The sequence below is a fragment of the Podarcis raffonei genome, chromosome 6 (genome assembly GCF_027172205.1).
Source record: "Podarcis raffonei isolate rPodRaf1 chromosome 6, rPodRaf1.pri, whole genome shotgun sequence".
Classification (NCBI taxonomy): Eukaryota; Metazoa; Chordata; class Lepidosauria; order Squamata; family Lacertidae; genus Podarcis; species Podarcis raffonei.
The window spans coordinates 33,471,942-33,494,119 of record NC_070607.1 but is presented as its reverse complement, the minus strand read 5'-3'; the positions used below and the strand labels follow the sequence as shown (position 1 = coordinate 33,494,119).

The window sequence follows — 22,178 nt, the reverse complement described above, 5'->3', positions numbered from 1 at the left end:
ATTCGTCATCTGACTCCTTACCATCCTCTTTCACACCCAACATCACCATCAGCTTTCTTCATGATTTTAGCACACGCACGAACACACACATTATCCACAGCAATCCTTTTAAAAATGTGCACCTATGAGATTTGGGTGGCCTTGTTTTCCCCACTATGTGTGACAGGGATGGGTAACCTGTGGCCCTCCAGATTATGTTGGACTCTGAATCCCATAAACCCCAGTCAGCACAGCCAGTGGCAATGGATGATGAGAGTTGTAGTCCAACAACGTCTGGAAGGACAAAGGTTTTCCACCCCTGATTTATCCCAATATTGTGAGCAGTGTTGGCTTTCTAGTGCATTGAACAGGAGTCTTTCCGTCCTGAAAACTGAACCATAGCTCCCTGGTGCATTTGGCAACTTTAGCAACCACCACATGAAAAGAATAACGATAAGATTAGGATATATTTATTCATGGCTCATCTTACAACATTTGCTCTTTTTATATTTTTGATAACTGCCTTTTTAAAAATGCTTTTTAAAAATTTGCAGCATGATGCTGCAGAACTTGCACAAGAATTTTTAAAATAAAATTTGCTATTAGCTGCAAAAATGTTGAGATCTGTTTTTAAGATTGGAAAAATGAGAATCTCGGAGAAACAAAAAAGACAGATTCTTCCATCTCTACTCAGAGGAGGCTCATTGCAATGAATGGGCCTATCTTAGTCATGCCCTTTCATTTCACTGAGTCTGCTCTGAATGAGATTAACATGGGACACAACACATTGATCTTTAGTTCCCATTCCCTGCTTGAGTAATCCTACTCGACAAAGTTCCTTTCATGGACAATCTGGAGAAGACAGATTGCGTTATTGAATCACTGTCTCTTTAAAGAGTAAAGAATAGTTTCATAGCAGTATACACATTAAATGAATTAAACTGACAACTGTCAGTTCAACCTCTTTTTGCTTTCAAAAAAATCATACAGCTCCTTTGTTTAAAAAAGGTTGAATGTTACTGCTGAAACCAATAGCTACTACAGCTTCCTTGATTATATCAACACAAAGCTCCAGAGTTAGGAATGGAGAAGGGAGGTATTTAAATAACATCATTAAGGATATCATTAAAAGCCAGCTATTACTGAACAGGTGCAAAATTGTTAAATTGCTGCTAATGACAGCAACAGTGAGCGTTGCCACCTATCTAACTAACATGCTTGCACTGTGTGTGTCATTTGGCGAGCTGCGGCTTATATGCGTACATGAAAGAGAATCTGCATTGATGATAACAGAAGGACTGTTGTACTAGCAAGCAAACATTATAAATTGAAGAGTAACAGGCATTTATCTCCAGAAGCCCTTCCTAGGAAAAAAGTAGAGGAGAAACACACACTCACACTCCAAGATCTAACATATCATTAAGTCACAGCATTGCTCCACTTCTTTTAGCTTCAAGCTAATAACTAACCTGACTATCTTTTAATCCTTTTAAGATCTTATCCAATTAACAGCAGATGGTAAATATGTTCTTAGAAGACTACAAAGAAGATTAGCTGACTTGTGCAATCCACTGCCTTCAAAAAATGCCCTTTTTTTGCTTCCCAAGAATATTTCCTGCACCATCGATGAAAACCAATGAATGAATAGATAAAGAACCCATCCACATGATGCTGACACAAAACTTCACACATACACTATGCAAAAAGAGGAAGTAACATTACCCCCTTCTTTCCTCCACCTCTCCCTCCACAAACTCACAATGCCTACAATAGCAATGTCTCACACCAAATGTAACCAACCTGTAGAAAAGACTATGAATTGAAGACAGATACACTATATGTAGCTTTGTTATTCCTGAAAAATTTTCAGTAAAAACCATTTAAAGAAATTTCCTACTATCTTACCCACCTTCACCCAGAAAGCTTGGGCAGCTGCTGGGGCTCATGAACTCTGCCAGGGACCACCATTGATGCTGGCCCTGGGAGCCACCAACCTATATAACTCACTATGGGGTACTGTGGGGAAATTTAAAATGGTGTCCTGGAGTTCTCTAATGCAGGAGACGACTCACCTTGCCAAAGCCAGTGAAGATGTTCTTGACCACAAACCACAATAAAGCAGTGACCAAACAACAAAAAATACAGTATATCCAAAATAAAAGAGACAAAGGCTAGGCAAACAGAAACAGTTCAATGGGATTTACTCCCAGGTAAGTTGGTGTCAAAAAAGGATAGAACTTTCTTTATGTATGCTACAACAGCAGCAAGAATACTTATTGCAAAGTACTGGAAGATGCAAGATTTACCCACTCTGGAAGAATGGCAGATGAAGATGATTGACTGCATGGGATTGGCAGAAATGACTGGCAGAATCCGTGACCAGGGAGAAGAGTTGGCAGAAGAAGGCAGCAAATTTCAAAGGCCAGATTTTGTATGCTTAAATTTTAAACTAGCAGTGTGCATGTGCGTGTGTGTGCAGTGCTTTTTTTCTGGGGGGGTACACATTTTGTGAATCTTCGTACTTTTGTTCATTTACTGTATTTATTTCCCCCGATTTGAACTATAAAATGTTGATTTTCTTGAATCAAAATGACAGTACCCCTAAACATTTTTTTAAGGGAAAAAACACACTCTCTCTCTCTCTCTCTGTGTGTGTGTGTGTGTGTGTAATGTATCACATTTGTTAATGTTAGTTTAAAACTTCCCACAATCCAGGAGCTTCAGATTTCAATGCTCTATGACTCCCATAATCTCTGACCATTGGCCATGCTGACGGGAGGGGCACAGCTCAGTCATTCCTGGTTTCATGGAATAATTCAGCATGTATTTGGCTCACGTTAGTTCTTTTGCTGTGTGACAGAAGACGCCCCCTTTTCCTTTCACACAGTGGTGAAAATAAGGGATTTGGAGTAGTAACAAATTCATGTGATCACATGAAAATTAAAGACTCATCACTTGATAAACAAGTTTCTCATTGACAGGAACATGATAGGAAAAATTGCTTTCAGGGTAACTCCATTCCAGTAAAATCCATTCCAGTCAGCCATGTAGGCTATGACACGAATATAGTCATTGTCCTCTCCTTTTCTGTTATAAACAGAGATTAGACTGACTATGATGCTGACTAGAAACAGCGTCATTTTGTGTAATATTCCCCCCCACATGCCTTTGTCACTATCAGATTTCTAGAAGCTATGAATACACAGGCAACCTAAAACTCATTTATCTTTCCATAATTTTTATTTCATGTTTTTGTGTGTATGCCTGTTGACTAAACTTGGCCCAAGGGGATGGATTAATACAGTTAGATGATTTACTGTTCTGTCCTTGATCCTGTCATGTCTGGATAGCCCAGTTGGTTAGCATATAGTCCTGACTGCAGGTTTGATCCCCGTACAGGACAGCTGCATATTCCTGCACTGCAGGGGGTTGGAATAGATGATCCTCAGGGTCCCTTCCAACTCTACAATTCTATGATTCAATGTGTTTTGGGACGGCCATTTCGTCCACCTTGGGGCTCTTTTCTTTTGTCCATGCAAAAGTCTGCTTAGGAATGCATAGTTGAGTATTAGTATTCATGGAAAATAGAAATTATTTCAGTATTTATGGATAAGGAATGGGTGTTGGGGCAACATGCTCTACCCCAACCAATGCACATTAATTTGAATGTTTGGAATGGATCCCTGTAGCTCCCCATATATTTATTATTCACAGATACTGAAGAACTAAAACATCTGACATTTAAAAACAAATGGGTCAATATGGTTTAGGGAGTCATGGACAGAAAAGCTGGGCACTTTTCTGGGAGCAGGCCTTATCGAACAAGGTGTGACTTTTGTCCGAGTAAGAAAGAATAGGCTTGCTCTGGCAGGGAAACAACAGCGGAGCGAGTATGAATGGAACCCCCCACTGAGGATTTTCTCTCATCATTTTTCACTTTCCATTTTTATTTAGGTGAAATCCAGTGAGAACCTGGTGGGAGCCCTCTAAGAAAGTGAGCTACTTTCATCCATTGCATTTGATCTTCCTGTGAAATCCCCTCAGGTATTCTACATGAAGGCGAACTCTCAAAAATTAATGCTTTAAGTGAGGGGAAAGAGAGAGGGATCAACACCAACAGTCGGAGACCATCCTGACTTCCTAACCTGAGTCCTCCGATCCAGGGCTCTCTTCGAAAGAAGCAAAGAAAGAGGAGATGCATCAAAATGATGCCAACAATCGAACTTCATCAAATAAGAGAGTCATTATAGAAGACTGAAAAAGCCCCGCATTTCTTTTGAGAGATGTTGGCTCGGTAGGAAATCCAAAGCAATCTTCAACTGAAATAATTCAAGCCTTTCAGTATTTTGTACAAACTACAGTTATACCTTGGATCCCAAACACCTTGGCTCTCAGACGTTTTGGCTCCCAAATGCCGCAAACCCGGAAGTGAGTTTTCCGTTTTTTGGAACCCAAACGTCCAATGGGGCTTCCGTGGCTTCTGATTGGCTGCAGGAGCTTCCTGTGGCCAATCAGAAGCTGCACTTCAGTTTCTGAATGTTTTGGACTTCCAGAACAGATTCTGTTAGACTTCCAAGGTATGACTGTATATAGAATCAGAGTTGGAAGAGACCACAAGGGCCACCCGCTGCAATGCAAGAATCTTTTACCCAGTGTGGGGCTTGAACCCATGACTCTGAGGTGAAAAGTCTCTACCAACTGAGCGATCCTATGCTTCATTTGTTAAAGTTTTTTAAAGAACAGTTTTGAGGCTGTGCAACCCTCCCCTCTCTCCACACACTTTCTTATTCTCATGACTTTTGGTGCTACCTCCCCATTTAGCCTCAGGGATCCAGCCAGCTAGCCAGAGCCCACACCAGAATACTCTATTTCATTCCCAACCCATCTTTTCTGCTTTTCATTTCCAAGTGATTCTACCCCCCCCCCATGGCCACTGAGCATGCTAATTCCTCATTGATTTGTTTGGGTGTATATGTTTGTGAACATTAATCTCTTAATTATATTTAAAAATATTTCTCATACTCTGCAAACCCTAGGGTTTCCCAGAGCATGCACATTCCACCCTTGCCTTTTTCTTCCACAGGTCCCACCTGGGTCCCAATCCTGTCAGTGCTCACTACCTGAGCTCACTAGCAAAGGGAGATACTTTGGTGACAAATTTAGTTTTCCACAAGTCATTCAAAAATGAACAAAGTCTAAAATAATCATGCAACCTTCCTGCGTCTACATCTACAAATCATGCTGGAATGACAAGGTTGTCAGAAGAAGAGATTGCTAAAGATAACCCAATAAAATAAAATAAATAATGATTTGTAAGAAACTCCATGAATATTAGCTTGCTTACCATAACATCCATTTTTGTCTGGTTTCTCTATGCCGGGCCCACTGAATCCTGGGCTACAAAAACAGCCTTGGCGTCCATTACGAACTTCACATTTTGCACGCTCATCACATGGGATGGTACAGTTCTGGGAGGAGTAGCTACTGTCCAGCAGTGTGGACATGAACACTAAATGGAATTTAAAAGAAATGTGAGTTTGGCATTTGTAGTTGTTGAGTTCTGAAATCAGTTTTAGGCAACCATTAAGTTGAAAAATCTTATTGCTAAAGAGTCCTGTAGAACAAGGCTTGAAAACAAAATTATAACTGCTGAATGAATGATTTAAGCTCAAATATCTAGGCTTTCAAGTATGTGGATTTGTCTTGAAAAGCATCAACCTCCAAGTGTGTTCAGTAAACACAAAAATATTGCACATCAAACAAAGCTCCACAGTATTTTTGAATAAACTATAAGTGTTTAATTCTACCATGTTTCCCTGCACAGGGCAAAAGTGGCAAATAGTTCTTAGTCCAAAGAACACAACAGAGGAGACAAAAAACATTGTGCATCTGCAGGACACCTCCCCTCCCCAAAACAAGCATTTTAACATTACTTTTTAATAGCCCTAGTCCAACAATGTAACTTCATGGAAGATTACATTCACACACAATAGCAGTATCATTTCGGAACACTTTCCCCATTTTTCAAGGCTACAGTATGACTATCTGAGCTATTTGCTTCATCTTGAGTGTGATAATGGAGCCCAGGCAGATTTTCAAATTCTCCTTACGTCTGGTGATTGCAACGAGTTTCAGCATTATGAAAGTTTGCTTTCGAAAACATTAAGTATAAATTCATTTCCCCGTAATGGCAACCCTTATTACTATTTCACATAAGCCACTCTGAGCTTCCCTTTCTCTCCCTGAAGAGTGGCAAATCTATTTTCTGAATAAATAAATAAATGCATTAACACAAAGGAAAAGGAAACAGAATGCAAACAACACAGACCAAGCCATTGACTCAGACGAAATCCCTGTAACTTCAGGGGAGCTTACTATCTTTTAAGGGTGCTTAGGATTGCAGCCTAAACTTCATAAAGTCAGCTGTTGTTGGACAATACTCTCCTAACCCTAATATTATTTTCTAATATTTGAATCGCCATCTTAGTGCTTTATGTCCAAGATTAATTACTGGAGGAAAAACAAGAAGTAGCTTTCTATGAATAATAATGTCCAAAAACATTTTAAAGGTCATGATTATACAACTTTGTAAATATATAATTCTGTTCCCTTCCTCTATTACATTATGCATTATTTATGTGCTTCTTCCCTACAGAAAACCTCTTATTATTATTTCCGAATCTGGCCATCTGTGAGATGTGGCCTTGGTTTAACAAACTGGATAATATTCACATTCACCACTGCCGCCGCCAATGCAATAGCATTTCTGTCTTCTCAAGGTCAGAATTCATTTGAGCTCACGGGATTATTGTCGTCAACTTCTATGCATGCCAGTCTTCTGCAGACATTAGAGTTTCTTTGCCAAGGTGGTTTTGACAAATCTAGCAACTTCCAAAGCTGGACCTGAGAAACTACTTGAGATTCAGACCATTGGTCCATCCCAGTCCTACTTGAAGATGCCAGGGACACTCTATTACTGTGCTTTGGTTGTCCCACATGGATCTCCCAAACTTTCTCTTCCCTATTTCCACACCCTGCCCACCAGTTTTGTCTCTTACATCCAACTTAACCATTCATGAAATAAAATTACCTACCTAGGACCAGTAGAAGTTTCATGGGTGATGCTTCTAAGAAGTGCTCAGTCTTGAATCCCTTTGTAACAAAATATCTGGTCCTGCTGGAAAATGTATGATCGTGGGCTAAAGGGTTGCACATGCCCATTAGAAGAGGGGATCACGGCGAAATGCCAAAGCTCTTTATTCTGCCATTTGCCTGTCCGTATGCTTCTTCAAATATTTTGAGGGAAGGATGAAGTGAGCTAAAATGCTGAACAGCAAATCAGCTGGAGAGCAAAGTAAAGGAACTGTATAGAAAGTTTGATCAAACAGATGAATGAATATGAGTGAGGATAGGTGCAGGAGACAGGCATGAGTACAGAGTTTAAGGAGATGGAGCGTTAGGGGCTAACAAGAAGATTTAAGAAAGATACAGGGATAGAACCAAAGACTGAGGATAGCACAGTGGATGGAGATCACATTGGACTTGGAAAGCTGTGGGGAGTAGACCAGGAATGAAAAATGAGCATTAAGAAATGGTGAGGCAGTTACCAGGATCCCACCAGCCTTGCCTGACGTGGGTTGAGCAAATCAGAATTCTAGCACCCCAAAAGAGTTGGTGAAATCTGTAGTTTGCTTCCGGGTCGACTGCTTTCCTTGGCTATCCAGAGATGTCCCAATCGCAGTCTGAAATTCGGTCACTTTAAGAGCAGCAGCATGAGAAGGAGGCACAGGAAATCCACTGAGATTTCTTTTGTGTGGAAAACAAAGATATAAAGCCATGGGAGGAAGGAGGCAGGAAGCCAAATGTGCAGCAAGGAATTTCAGGACCAGCAGGGAGGCTCAAAGCAGGGAGGTACGTGTTAAGGCCCTAAAGGGGTGATGTAATCATAATTAGAGGATAAGTGGCAAAGAATATTGGGGGTGGGGAGAAGATGAATTTTGCTACACCTAACAGAGAAGGGGGGGGGGAATATGGCAACATAATGCAACATAATGCAGGCAAGAACACGTCCAGTCTCTTTCACTTGGATATATTTTGCTTCCTGCTATACACCTTTTTCAAATTTTGTATTCTATTATTACTATCATTGAAAATATATTTCTATCCCACTTGTTTATGGCAGGAAAAGGACCTTGCTGCTGCTGCTGCTATCTTATAGTACCCTTGATTTCACTGGAACTCAGCAACAAAAACATGCAGTGCTCAAGGTAAGATGATGTGTGGAAAAGAAATGCTTAGAACTTTTAGGATTACTTGAGTGTGTGTTGGATTTTTAAAAAAAACCAAAGTGAAAATAGTGTATGAAGTCAATAAATGATATTATCAGGGAGTGCATAGTTCCCAAGAATAGAACCACACAACTTTTTCTTTTGAGGATAGGCAGCAACTGAGTGTGGTGCTAGGTGTGGACCAGCTTCACAGTCATGGGTGACTTTGCATTGTGAAAACCACACTAGTTATAACTCCAAAAGAACTGCTGGAAGCTCCCGTCCTGATGGCAGGTCAGGCTTTAGACTTTGGAGGCCTTCAGCACTGTTTACCGGACCTCATCTTCCATTGCACCTGAAGGCAGGAGGCTAGCTCATGGGGCATCTATGGGTTACATGGTACATACAGCTCTGTCTTCTAACAGCTTGCCAGTGCTATCTGTGCCTCAGGCAGCAGAATGTGAGGTGTGGTAGGCAGACCCTGAAATACCACACCTGTGCTCTCTTCACCTAACAGCTTGTCTTGGTAAGCTTGGCTCCATCCGCTGGGTCACTTTCTCCTCTAACATCCATAGTTTATGCCCCTAAACCTGACTTATCCCTAGTTAGTTTTCCCTGATGAGGTGAAAGAGTTCTTCCTTCTGGATCTCTGAGAGCCATATCCATCTGGTCACCACAGAATTCAGGCCTCTCAGATCCATCTACATGACCTTCTCTCCTACGTTTATGGAAGACAGGAGCCCATTTGGGAGGGCACTACTGTTTTTCTGAAAAAAGATGTTCTGAAAGGCTATGCGAGACAAAACACATCTCACAACTGCAGCCGTTCTGTCACTACACATGGAAGTTTGCCAACTCTGTAACAGCAGGCAAGAGCCACAGTGACAGGAAATCTCTCTTTGCAAGAGAAAATTAGAAAGTAATATGAAAACAGGGTTTCCTCTTTCCACACCTACTTGGTAGGCTGGAGGCTGCAAGCACATTTCCCTCCGTTTTTAAATTCAGCTTTCTTTCTATCAAGGCGAAACTCTCATTGCCTGCATCAGACTACAGTGTAGTCTGCAGGCATAGAGTGGAGAGAAGCCATTTCTACTTCCATTTGCTGAGGTTGCAACACCTGCCATGTTACCCAGGGTTGAATTATTTAGCCAGAAGATGGGACGGCTTCTGCTGGTGGCACACTGTTGTCCCTCTGCACCACAGCACACAACTGAGCAGGTGCTGGGCATGCTGTCATGCACTTAATTCTCTTCCACTACCCCCCTCAAGGCACTAATGTGTCCTCACATCATGCAGCTGGGAACTGTTCTTATTTCCCCAAGAACCAGAAAGGTTGTTGTTGAGAGTTATTATGGCAATAGTGTAAAGTATTGTGTGAAATATCTTCCCAACCATAATATCTCAACTGTACATGGGTGTGGCTATGAAGGATGCTGAAAACAGCAACTTCACATCTCACCTTCCCTTTCCCCTCTCATAACATAAACCTTGAGACATTATAAATTTCTCACCATGGTGGGGACCTCTAAAGTTGGGAGCCTTTCTGCTTGTGTAAGCTTCCACATTTTAGAACCATGATCTTCCATGGTCCTAAATTGAAAAGGGAACCTACACAGGTAAGCAGCCTCCAATCTACAGAACATAACCTGCCCCCCCAACACACCTCAGGATGGGTGATGAAGACAGCCTGGGAGGATGAAGTTAGCGTGCTCATCCCAACTCTTCCTCATCAAGTGAGGGATCTAGGATGGGACTATAGTGACTCATGTGACATGACATCATTCTGCACCAAGTTTCCCGTCCCTGCTTTGCTTGATTGTCTGGAACTTGCAGAAGCAAATAAATGTGAAGTGAAATGACTCAACTTTACCAGGAAGTTTAGAGGACATGAAGTTGTTCTTTGTAATAAGCTCTACTTCTGGGATGAAAGCTGTTGTAGTCCTGTGCAGCCAGCCACAGCAGAGCTCAATGGAGGGAGAAGCCAGCCAACCAGCCGAGTCTCAGGGGGTATTCACCTGGAGGCAGAGTCTGTATACAACAGGCATAGGCAAACTTAGTCCTCCAGATGTTTTGGGACTACAACTCCCATCATCCCTAGCTAACAGGACCAGCGGTCAGGGAAGATGGGAATTGTAGTCTGAAAAACATTTGGAGGGCCGAGTTTGCCTACACCTGGGATACAAGGTTCAGTCCAGTCCTAAGGTCAGGAATATCTCAGTTCATGTAGCCAGACGATCCAGGGGTCAAAAAAAACCTGAGGAGCCAAGATCACAAGAAGCAAGAAGCAGCAAGGTCTGGCCTGGAATGACAAATGTTGTTTCTAGCAACTGACTGACATTGGAAACCCTGCTTAAGAAAGCTGGAGCTAGCTGGTTCTCATCAAGAGCAAGAAGACTGATTAGCAGCAGGTGGAGGCACTTCACTTTCTGCTCTTTCAGGCTGCTGCTCAGCAGGTGAAGCCGACTGCTGGCCCATGACAAAAGCACTTTCTGATAGGTGCTTCCTGTCTGGGTTGGTGTTGCCCTAATATCCAATCTACATGCAGCTCCACTATCACTAGCCTGATGTGCCATTTCAATAGACTATATCAACTTTGACCCTACTTGTTCCGAGCCGTCTAAGAATTGGGTTTAAGAATTGGCTTGTGTTTCTCCACAAAAAGATTTCCCCAAGGAATCACATTGTATTCTTGTGCTCCATAACAGACATATTTCTAATCTCTTTTGCAATGGGAAACTTACCATATTGGTTAGATATACACATGCACAGGAACTGTTTCCTGTGTATTTTCAGTAGTATTTCAACAGTATTTTTTGAGGACCGACAAAGAGGAGGAAAGCACATAAGAAGCTCATAGGTGAAAAGGAGAAAAAAAAGAGAGAAGATCTTGATGAGGAGCTTAGATGAGCTGAGAAGGTAGGAATGAAAGGTGAAAAGCGGAGAGGAGCAGGAAAGGGGTCAGCTCATAAAACCATTAAGGATAATATGAGAAGCTTACATCAGATGTTAGCAGGCAACGGGGAGCCAGCAGAGATGACAATTTTGGGAATGTCAGAGCACTATCTTAATGGAGGATTATTTTCACAACAGATTAGTGGTAAAACTGAATGTTGAGGGTATCAGCTGGAGCCTGAAGAAAATGAGGTCGCAGTAATCAAGGATGAAGAGGATGATGGACTTGACAAGTTTTATATTTTTTGTGGTGAGAATGAAGAGGAAATGGAAGATTTTAGAGACATTTGGGAGATAAAACCACCTGGATTTAGTGATAATATCTACCAGTATATAGGGATAAAGAGTGGAGTGACACATGAGAAGGAACAGTAGACCATGTGAGAAAATGCCTTCGAAATCTGCAATGTTGCCAAGACTTTCTTATTGCTGTGAAATCTCAGTAGCCGCTGATGGGGGGGGGGGAATCCCTGATGCAGTCAGAATCTGAAAAACTTTAGAGATGGGTATATAGAGAAAGAAAGAGAGTTATTTCCAAGAGTTGTGTAATTTTTTGCAAAAATGGTCTCAATGTTAATTATATATTAGGAAATGCAAGGGGCAACTGTACTGCCAGAGACAGTAGAAATTCTGTGAAAAACAAAAGTAACATCCCTTCACATTAGTCTCTTGCCCACTTCATTGCTATCTTTAATTTGAGACTCTGTATAGATTCTTCAGAAAGTAAGGCCAGCTTGGAGAAAATGTTTGATGGTGATTGTCCAATAAGCCCAGGCTTCAATAAACCAAATTTCACAATCTCAAGGGAGAGTTTATATCCCATTTATCAAACAACGAGAGATACTCACTTAGCTCATAACACATGCAGAATCTGGCCTTTGCAAATTCCCATATGAAATTACCTGATTTACACATCTCAGAATAATGTGTCAATTGGCACTTAGCTAATTGAGCTAATGTTGAAGAACAGTTGTCAGCAGTCTAAATGTATCAAAAGATGAATTTAAAACTTTATTTTGAGAGAAAGCACACATTTGAATATATATTTGGAAAGAATGCACACTTCACAATTCATTTTAATTTGGGTTTCAAAGTAGTTTGAGGGCTGTTGTTTTTAATGCAGATTAATCTGGAAGTAGCAAATAATGGAATCATGTGTAAAAATATAGACCAGAAAAAGAGCTGTCCATCCCTCTATGTAGCATAGCAATCTGTTTTGGGTTGTCATCAGTTAGTGTTGTTGTTAATGTTATTGCTTGTAGTGCATTCAATTATGCTTTCTATTGATTTATAAGTTTATTTCAGGGGTTGCCAACCATTTTGGACCTGGTGGTACATTGTGAGAAAGGGAGTCAGTCACAAAATGGCTGTCATGGAGGCATGATAGGGTTGCCATATTTCAAGAAGTAAATCGTGTCCTCCCTCCAAGAGGGCACGTGTTGCGGTGAGACCTGGAGACTGACCTCTTGTGTTGTGGGTGGGTAAGATTGGTCAGCCACAACACCCGATTGGTAGGTCCCTCAATGTTGGGTTCAATCTGGCCAATGGGGCACAGTCCAAACGGATCGAGGGACCTATATATACCCATGCACGTAACCCAGAACTTCCTTTTTTGGTGTGTGCATTCGGAACACCTCTCCCTACTTTTAGGGTTTTTGCGCTTGACCTTGCTATGCCGTTGTGTGTCATCTGTCATTGGGACAGGGGCACGGCAGGAATTTCCCCCATTTGGCTGATTGCCTGTTGCCATTTGGGTTTCGCCTGCTGCGTAGCAAATTGTCAGAATTTGTAAGGTTGCGGATAGGCTCTGCTTCAGGTGACAGGGATGGGAGAACACTCTCGCCATCCCTATGTGAAGGGTATTCTGTTAAAGGAATCCAGGGACTCAAATGGTTTGGTCAACCCCTGAGAGGGGGTTGTGCCCGTGCCTGAGTCCAGGGGGATAACTGGGTGGCGGACATAGTCTGTTCCCGGCTTTCTGCCTATCCGGGTGTTCATTCTTGGCTGACCTATGCTGGAGCCCTCGGTCACTGCTACCTGCAAGGGTGCAGGGAGCTAGTCGAACCGGAGCCTATGCAACCACTCACTTTCTATAATCAATAAAGTTGTGGCCTAAATTCTGCCAAAAACCAACTAGAATTTGAGTCAAGTGTGAATTTATTTAGGGGGGAGGTCTCTGGGTCTGAACACGTAAAAATCCAGACAGTTATCGAGCCCCTAACTTGTTGAATTTTTTTTGTGTGATCACCCGCCCATGCCAGACCATGATATGGAGCCAGAGCCCAACCACCTGCTCCCAAGCCAGAGCCTGAACCCAAGTCGCCCTCCCACAACCCCCCCACAACTGGAGCCACCAGAGCCCAATACAGAGCCCAAGCCCAAGCCTAAACCCAAGACGCCAGTGCCCAAAAAAGTAAAAAACCAAAAAAACAGAGCCGATACAGAGTCAGAGCCCAGCCACTGCTCTCAAGCCCGAGCTGCCGGCACACATTTTTTAAAAACAAACAAACAAACCCCTTTTGATTAAAAATGAAAAAAATCCCTTGAGTAGCCAGGTTGCCCTCCCAAAAGAGGCCATGTCTGGGATTTCCCTGACATGTGGCAACCCCAGCATGGCATAACAAAATGGCTGCCAGGGATAATGACACAACTTAAAGTTTCAGATATAGTTATTGCCAATTTTTCACCCGCTGTCCCCAAACAACTTTATATTTACCATGGTAGGTTAGCTATGTCCTGGTGGTCCTGATTTTGGAAATAGAGCTTTTAAAGGCACAAAAGCCTTGTTTTCCCTAATACCAATCCTCAAAAGAAGAATAAGCTTCTATCCTGCACCTACTTATCTGGGAGCAAGCCCTATTAATCACAAAGAGGCTTACTACTGAAAACTGTACAGCAAATTCTTAATGAGTGCCTGGACATTTGAATAAAGTTAGTCCCTACTGATTGATTTTATTCAAGGGGGAATTACACATCACTTTTACAGCAGGTACTTTTAAATACCAATTAAACATGAATTTGCAATGACATTTGTAAATCCATAATTTTGTTCACACAGGAATGAACATTGGTAGCTGTTGTCGTTAGCTTTGCAATGTAGGAAACTGCATATTAAATGAACCAAATTTCAACAACACGTTACTGAGCAAAGGGACTCATACCAAAAATAAGAGCAATAAGTATTTATTGGATAAGGCACAGTTAGTACTGCTGAATTATAGAAATTGAAACTGTAGGCTAGATAACATTTTTCATGGATATACATCTATAGAAGAACAAGCAGGAAATTATATGTGCAGTGTCTGTGTTTACTTTGGACAAAGCAGTATAAGAGATCTTAGTTTAAAGACTGTACTGGATTTAATGTCACTTGCCTCTGAGAAGAACCTTTGATGAAATCATTTTTAAATAGAGGGTTGCAGGGGTGAAGGGGAATTGCTGAAAATTGCCTGCCATACTTTCCCATTGACTGTTGCCTTCTATTGACAGGGCAAAGCCAACTGGACACCACTCATAATGGATTTCTGTGATCCATAATTATAACTCGTTTACATCTACAAACATTTCCTATTTGGCATTTTTTACCAGAGAAACATGACTCTTGTACCTTTCATAGTACTTTAGTAGCATAATCCTACATATGTTTGCTCAGAAGTAAATATAAGTTGTTTTGATGGGCTTAGTCTTGAAGCAAGTGTACATAAGGATGTAGCATAAAAGTGGTGGTACTTAGTTGTTTAAAATAAGCTTTTACTCTTTGATGTATTAGCTTTTTTGTGTACAAGATTTTGGCATGATTTTTTACAAGAGCCCCCCCCCCCAGTACATCCAGTGGTGTTGAGACTATACACATGCAAATCAGCTTGCTTGGGTCACATACCTTTAAATTTAGACAACCACAATCTAACTTGGTACTGGATTTGGAGTTTGCACAGCTGCAAATTTGTACAGTGATGCTATATATTCTGAATTTCTTTTTTTTTAAAGAATATTTATTAAGTTTTCCAATTTTTTAAACAAAACAAACAAACAAGACAAACAGAATCATTAAACAAAAGCATAAAATTCATAAACCATACTTTTAAATAACAAATTTCTCAGACCTCCTCATACTTCTCCTTCTTGTATCCCAATTAAGATTATTTGTTCAGCAAATCCTTCATTTAAAGCATTATAGCTTGTAACATTACCTTATTTTTCAAACCCCTTTTTATTTCCCATCTATGTTCTTATATATAATTTCAGCTAGAAACCTTTCATTTTCAATCCAACACCATCTAACTTTCTTAAGTTTTACAATATTTATGTAAATAGTCCTTGAATTTTTTCCAATCTTCTTCAGCCGACTCTTCTCCCTGGTCACGGATTCTGCTCGTCAATTCTGCCAGTCCCATACAGTCAATCAATTTCATCTGCCATTCTTCCAGAGTGGGTAGATCTTGCGTCTTCCAATACTTTGCGATGAGTATTCTTGCTGCTGTTGTAGCATACATAAAAAAAGTTCTGTCCTTTGGCACCAATTGGCCGACAATGCCCAGAAGGAAGGCCTCTGGTTTCTTCAGGAAGGTATACTTAAATACCTTTTTCATTTCATTATAGATCATTTCCCAGAAAGCCTTAATTCTTGGGCATGTCCACCAAAGGTGAAAGAATGTACCTTCATTTTCCTTACATTTCCAACATTTATTGTCGGGCAAATGATAGATTTTTGCAAGCTTGACTGGGGTCATGTACCACCTGTATATCATTTTCATAATATTCTCTCTTAAGGCATTGCATGCCGTAAATTTGATCCCGGTGGTCCACAACTGTTCCCAGTCAGCAAACATAATATTATGTCCAACGTCTTGTGCCCATTTAATCATTACAGATTTAACCGTCTCATCCTGAGTATTCCATTTCAGCAGCAAGTTATACATTTTTGACAAGGTCTTAGTTTTGGATTCTAGCAATTCTGTTTCCAACTTAGATTTTCCCACCTGGAATATATTCTGAATTTCTTTTCTAATAGTTTGTCATATTCCATTTGCCATATCGACTTCTACAGCTTATTGAGCTGATGTTTTCTGTGAAGTATCCAAGAGGCCTCAGTATTTTTTTGCGCTTTTTAAAAGTCCCTTTTGTGTTTTATTGCTCCTTGCCCACATAAAGAGCCTCTCAACAAACATACTACTTTTCTATTTAAAGCATCATTTACCTCACCATTTCCCCCTCACTGATTAGGTGAATAGGTGTCAGGAATATTTACCTTTACCCCTATTAACTGTGCCATTCTGACCTCTCAAACTGCACAACAATTACCCACAATTTTGGCATTGTTGCGCCTGCCATCATTTTCAGAAGAAACTCCAGGTTTCAGAAAGTTATAATTCAAGTTGTAAAATCTTATAGACATTCACCTAGAAGATCTGTTTTAAATTAAATAAGCATCTATTTATGAAAAAAAGTTGTGATTTTAATAATTTCTTTTTCATGCCTGTTGCTATAGCTCCCCACAAAAGAACACAGGAAATGTCAAACAGACGTACAGAACCATGTAGAAATAGTGTTAGGTGCTATTAAATTTTACTTATTAAATAATGTATCCTCTCGAGAGACAAACCTGAAGAATATGCAGCAAAAGCTTACTCCCAAGTAGCACTGCATAGGATTGTAGTTTAAAGCCTATAGTCACTCAAGGGATAGTCTGTTACTGACTGGATTCAATCTTGCACTGCTGTTTATAAAGATCCTGATAAAGACATATTTTGATTTTACAGTTCCTGAAGTCTTGCACTGATAGCTATTTGCACTGTGATATTACATTTGAATATGTTGTTGCCATTGGTATTTATTAACAGTGACAACCACTCTTATTTGTATAGCGTACAAAATTCTTCATCAGCCATCACACTTTAAAATGGTGTGGCAAACAATTTTATGTGGAATGCGCTTTCTCCAGATACTCCAATTTCCTTCCCTTTGCTTTAAGGGAAAACAAGATGGTCCCAGTCCAACCGTAGCCAAGGATGGAAAACTGCTGCCCAAACATGCAGGTGTGCATTGTGGCAGGACTTTTAGGGCAGAGGTATGGAGCACCGCACACGAGAATTAGCAGGAGGGCTGTCAAATGCAGCTGGGCTGGATTTCCACATTTTGAAGTACATGAAGTAATGCAAGTAATTATCTGAGAACATCTCCACCCCCATGAGACCATTAAGTCCGGAGACTGTTATTACCTAACTGCACCACTGCCTCCAAAATTATGTTCATCTAGATTTGTCCTGGCTGATAAGAGTTGAGTTTTCCATTTCTGAATTTAGTACTGAGCACTGTTCATGCTGCTTTAATTTATTCCTGCCTCTTCCCATTTCAGCCATTTAAGAGGCCTCTTTGTGATATCAAGTAACTCCAGTGAGGACCAAGTGTCAAGTTCCCATATTCTTTAAAGTATCACAAATGCTAACTTGCAAGGAAGGCATTATAAATGCAATTATATCATATTTTAGTAGTAATGATATTATTATTAGCTGGACTATCCAAGTGTTTAAGGTTTGGGATGAGCAATCTGTCAGTTTTCATTTCCCTCAGCTTCTCATTTTCCCAATCTTAAATTCAGATCTCCACACTTCCATGTCAGTTTGTGACTTATTTTACTTATTTATTTTACAAAAAGCAAAAAAGCTTAATGAAAATTCAACAGCAACTTTATGCAATTTTTCCTAATATAAACATTTTTGTAAAGCAATTTCCCCTTAATGCAATGCATTTTCTTATGTTATTTTCATGAACATTTGCTACTGTACCCTTGTCTATGCATTTCTGTAAACATTACTTTCCTGGAGAACCACATTGCAAAATTCAGAGAAGTGCAGATTTCTAAGGCCTGCTGTACTGCAGTTCATCTGTTTCAGAAAGTGTGCGTTGGATAGGTTTGTCTTTAAACATGGACCAAATCAAATTTCCCTTCTATCCTTATTTAAGAGCCTTCTTGATAGCTTGGTGGGATTTGGAGAGCATATTGTCAGACTCACTTTCTCAAATTGTTTGCATTTCTGTCACCTGTTTAGTTCATATTTGAAAGATTCTCTCATACCCCTCATAAACTCAGTTCTTTGTTTTATTTTCATGTACCTCAAGCTTCTCTTACTGGAGATTTAGGGCTATGCCCAAAAGCTGGTTAGAGTGATAAACCTCTCCTAAGTTGAGCTGATTTATGCTCGTTGAAAAGAGGGTGCCATCTTTTCCCTCCTGACATTGCAAAGATCTTCCCTTTCTGAAACTTGTAAAAAGAAGTCTAGACAGAATGTTGTTGTAGGACACATTCATCTGTGTTTATCATGTATTTGGGAAAGTTGCAATTAATTTTTATTCACTGGTGATAACTTTCTGTAGAAAGACTGGAAAGGTTGATGGGTACGTTGCAGATTTAAGTGATGTGCCTTGTTTATGCTGCTTCCTTGTGGGCCATTACTGTAGGATTTGAGTGGAACCATATGATTATAGTCTTAGGTTGTCATGCAAATAGACTAATTTTGTTCCATTTCCCCTTCCCTTCACTGTCCTTGTCAATAGGATGGATAAATCTCACACCTTATTCTGTTTCTGATAGACTTGTAAGGCTGTCATCAGAGTGGATTAATCTTGTGCCTGTGTTATCACAAAATTCTTTCTCCTAAGAATGACTTATCATTGAATTTAAAGCCCAATATACTTTATACGCAATCTGCAGCCTTAGGCTAGTGACAAAAATGTAATAAGAGCTAAAAATGGCACACAACTAATCCATTCTTATCAGGATATTTAAATTATAATTTCATGGTCTTCCCTCAATGCCTCATATAATCAAGGAAGAATAGGGAGAAAAATAATGTATTAGAAACTTCAGCTTCAAATGTCATTCTAAGGGAACTATTCACACACCTGGTGGATTGATATTGTCAATGGGCACAATTTATCAAGCTCCATTACTAACAGTGGAAATTTCCCTATTGGCTCCAATGGAAGGTGGAGTGATAAAGTTTTTATCTGGTGAAATCAGTTCATGTAAACACTCTGTATTTGGCTGGACACCTTTCCACACCTTTATCATATAGGGAAAAGGTAAAGGACCCCCAGACAGTTAGGTCCAGTCAAAATGACTATGGAGTGTGGTGCTCATCTCTCTTTTCAGGCCAAGGGAGTCAGTGTTTATCCACAGACAGCTTTCCGGGTCATGTGGCCAGCATGACTAAACCGCTTCTGGTGCAGTGGAAACCAGAGCACACGGAAACACTGTTTACCTTCCCACCGCAGTGATACCTATTTATCTACTTGCACTGGTATGCTTTCGAACTGCTAGGTTGGATCTTGTAGGAGAGTGGGTTGACTGGATCATACCCCATGAACACAAGCTGCGATTTGACCTTTGACACAAGATAATGACAAATCATGGCATGTGATTAACAGTTTAAACATGAGCATATCAATGGGTTCTGAGACCCTACGCATTGAAACTGGGAGAAAATTGTTTGCAAAATGCAAGTTTTGTCAGTGTAGCTGAAATGGGGAATATTGCTTAATTTTCCACAAGTGCTGCCCAAGCAATTCGTTGTGTAAAAATTGCCATCTAGAAAGGCTATTATTTTTTACCACATGCATATACAATAATGTTAAAATAATGGGACTTATTTGACTTAAACCTCAAAGAAGAAGAAATCAAAGTTATTGGGTTTTTTTTTTATCCCCTTGACATGGATCTTTGTGCAAAGTTATAAAATGGCTTGGAAATGAGAGGTTCTGTGTCATCATAATTTAAATTGTCTTAAGTGTTTGGACATGCTGCTGCAAACCTTTGAGGAAAACAAGCTCCAAATATAGATTTGAAATAAATTATTATGCTATGGGTATCTCTTGCCAGACAAAACAACATCTCTTCAAAATTCTAAATGAAATGGTTTAAACAACTGTCCCAAAGAGTTTTGCCAAGCTATTACATTTCCCCCACATTTTGCCAGTGTGGATGCTGGCAGCAGTCTTGCCCCCAGTAGCAGCCTGCAGTGAGGCAGGGACACAGAGTTGCCCTCCCAACACCAGCATTGTTACCTGATGACTGAGGGCAGCGCAGTGGTGAGGCTGATGCCCCTCTGTGGAGCCAATATAGTCCACACAGCTAAACTGGCCTTTAATCATAGAATCATATGATTCTGTGGACAAAGAATTGTGGCGATAGATAAGGGGGCTTCTTTTGTGGCAAGGAAGGAAGTGGAGGAGACATCCTGCTTTCAGCCCTGCAGTCAGCTTGGCATGAATCTTTTTCTCTGCAGAAAATCTCTCCCATTTTGGCTTCGTAATCCCCTCTGTTGTGGTTGTTTTGTGAATTATTTTTTCTTTTTTACATCTTTCTTCCTGCCTTCCTTGTTTGTCTTGTCACCCCCCCTTCCTTCTTCCTTCATTTAAATAATAACATTTTTTAAAAAAAGCTAGGTGCACACCCTAATGAGATGCGCTGTGCACACCTATGTTAAGGGAAAAGTAAATGACCCCTGGATGGTGAAGTCCAGTCAAAGGCGACTATGGGGTTGTGGAACTCATCTCGCTTTCAGGCCAATGGAACCGGCGTTTGTTCACAGACAGCTTTCTGGGTCATGTGGCCAGCATGACTAAACCGCTTCTGGTGCAATGGAATACTGTGATGGAAGCCAGAGTGCACAGAAGCACTGTTTATCTTCCCACCACAGTGGTACCTATCTATCTACTTGCACTGGTATGTTTTTGAACTGCTAAATTGGCAGGAGCGGGGACAGAGCAACAGGAGCTCACTCCATCACGGGGATTTGAACCGCCAAACTTCCGATCAGCAAGCCCAAGTGGCTCAGTGGTTTGGACCACAGCGCTACCCGCATCCCTATAACACCTATGACAACTGGCTCTTAACCATTGTTCGTTCCTTGCTTTTGTAGAATATGAAATCAGATGGAATAATTGCATTGAAGAAAGAGTGTGCTTTGTTTCCAGAGACCTGAAAATATACTAATAACTTTTTTTATTTTACTTTTAGGCCACTGAAGTTTGCACACATTTAAGAAGAATGACACAAACATAAAAAGTCCTTAAGATTACCAAAGAAGCTTGCAAGATGCCTGCTGTACTCCATAAAGTAATGAAACTTGCACCTAAGCAGCCTAAGGATAGTCAGAAGAATACACTACCAATCAGGCTTCTCTAAGAGTGTGACTGGAAATGCTTTCTATAATGGATGTTGAGCACAAGCACTGCCCACTGAATGGTGCTTTGAGGTTTAACAGACAACATTTATTGGTTTTTAAGAGTGTAACTGATATACTCTTAAGAAATACTTGACTGGTATGACAACTTTATTAATAGACACATGGCACTTAGGCTTTGCTGGAGACATAGCACAAATAGGCAGTATTTAATTTTATATGCAAATGATAGGCCATATGGTGCTTTTTTCTTTTTCTTTTTAAGCTTGCCATCAGTAGAACAAAAAAGATTTTAAGAGCTATGCAGTGGCTATTCTGGGAATCCCACACATTATACTGTATGTATGGAATAGCTCCGTGAAGCAGACATTTTTTTAAACAAAGGAAGGGCGGTACATAAAGCTCATAAGTCTAAAATGGCAAGAATTAGAGCTCCTCAGTGTGCCTGTGAGCAGACAAGGAGAAACAAAGCCTTGTGGCATAGCATAGTAGAATTGGGTTGAATTCCAGGGTAACATTTTTGATACCTACCTTCACAGATCACCCACATAACACAGGGACAAGGGCTGTAAAATGGGCTTCCATAGTAGCAAGGACTCTGCAGCTTAAATAAATACATAAATTGTGTGGTCATTACCAGTATGGAAACCTATTTAAGGGCGCTTATGCCTATGCTACATGGCTGATCAGTGCAGGGTAGGTATTGAAAATGTTACCCTGGCATATAGATGATCTATTTTTATACATTTTAGCAAGTTTTTCTGGAGTTTGGAGATGTCATAGAGAACTGGGTCCT

At 40.5% G+C, this 22,178-nt stretch overlaps 1 protein-coding gene across 2 annotated transcripts in view; it reads right to left on the bottom strand.

The window, feature by feature from the left end:
* Positions 1-7,781, bottom strand: part of ADGRL4 (adhesion G protein-coupled receptor L4) — an 83,163-nt gene extending 75,382 nt beyond the window's left edge. For both annotated transcript variants that reach the window (XM_053391959.1, XM_053391960.1), the window contains exons 1-2: positions 7,074-7,781; positions 5,324-5,488 (exon numbers count right to left, since the gene is read on the bottom strand). In XM_053391959.1, the coding sequence (XP_053247934.1) occupies positions 5,324-5,488; positions 7,074-7,200 (292 nt within the window). In that variant the 5' untranslated portion in view covers positions 7,201-7,781. The remainder of the gene's footprint in view (positions 1-5,323; positions 5,489-7,073) is intronic.
* Positions 7,782-22,178: the final 14,397 nt, after the last annotated feature.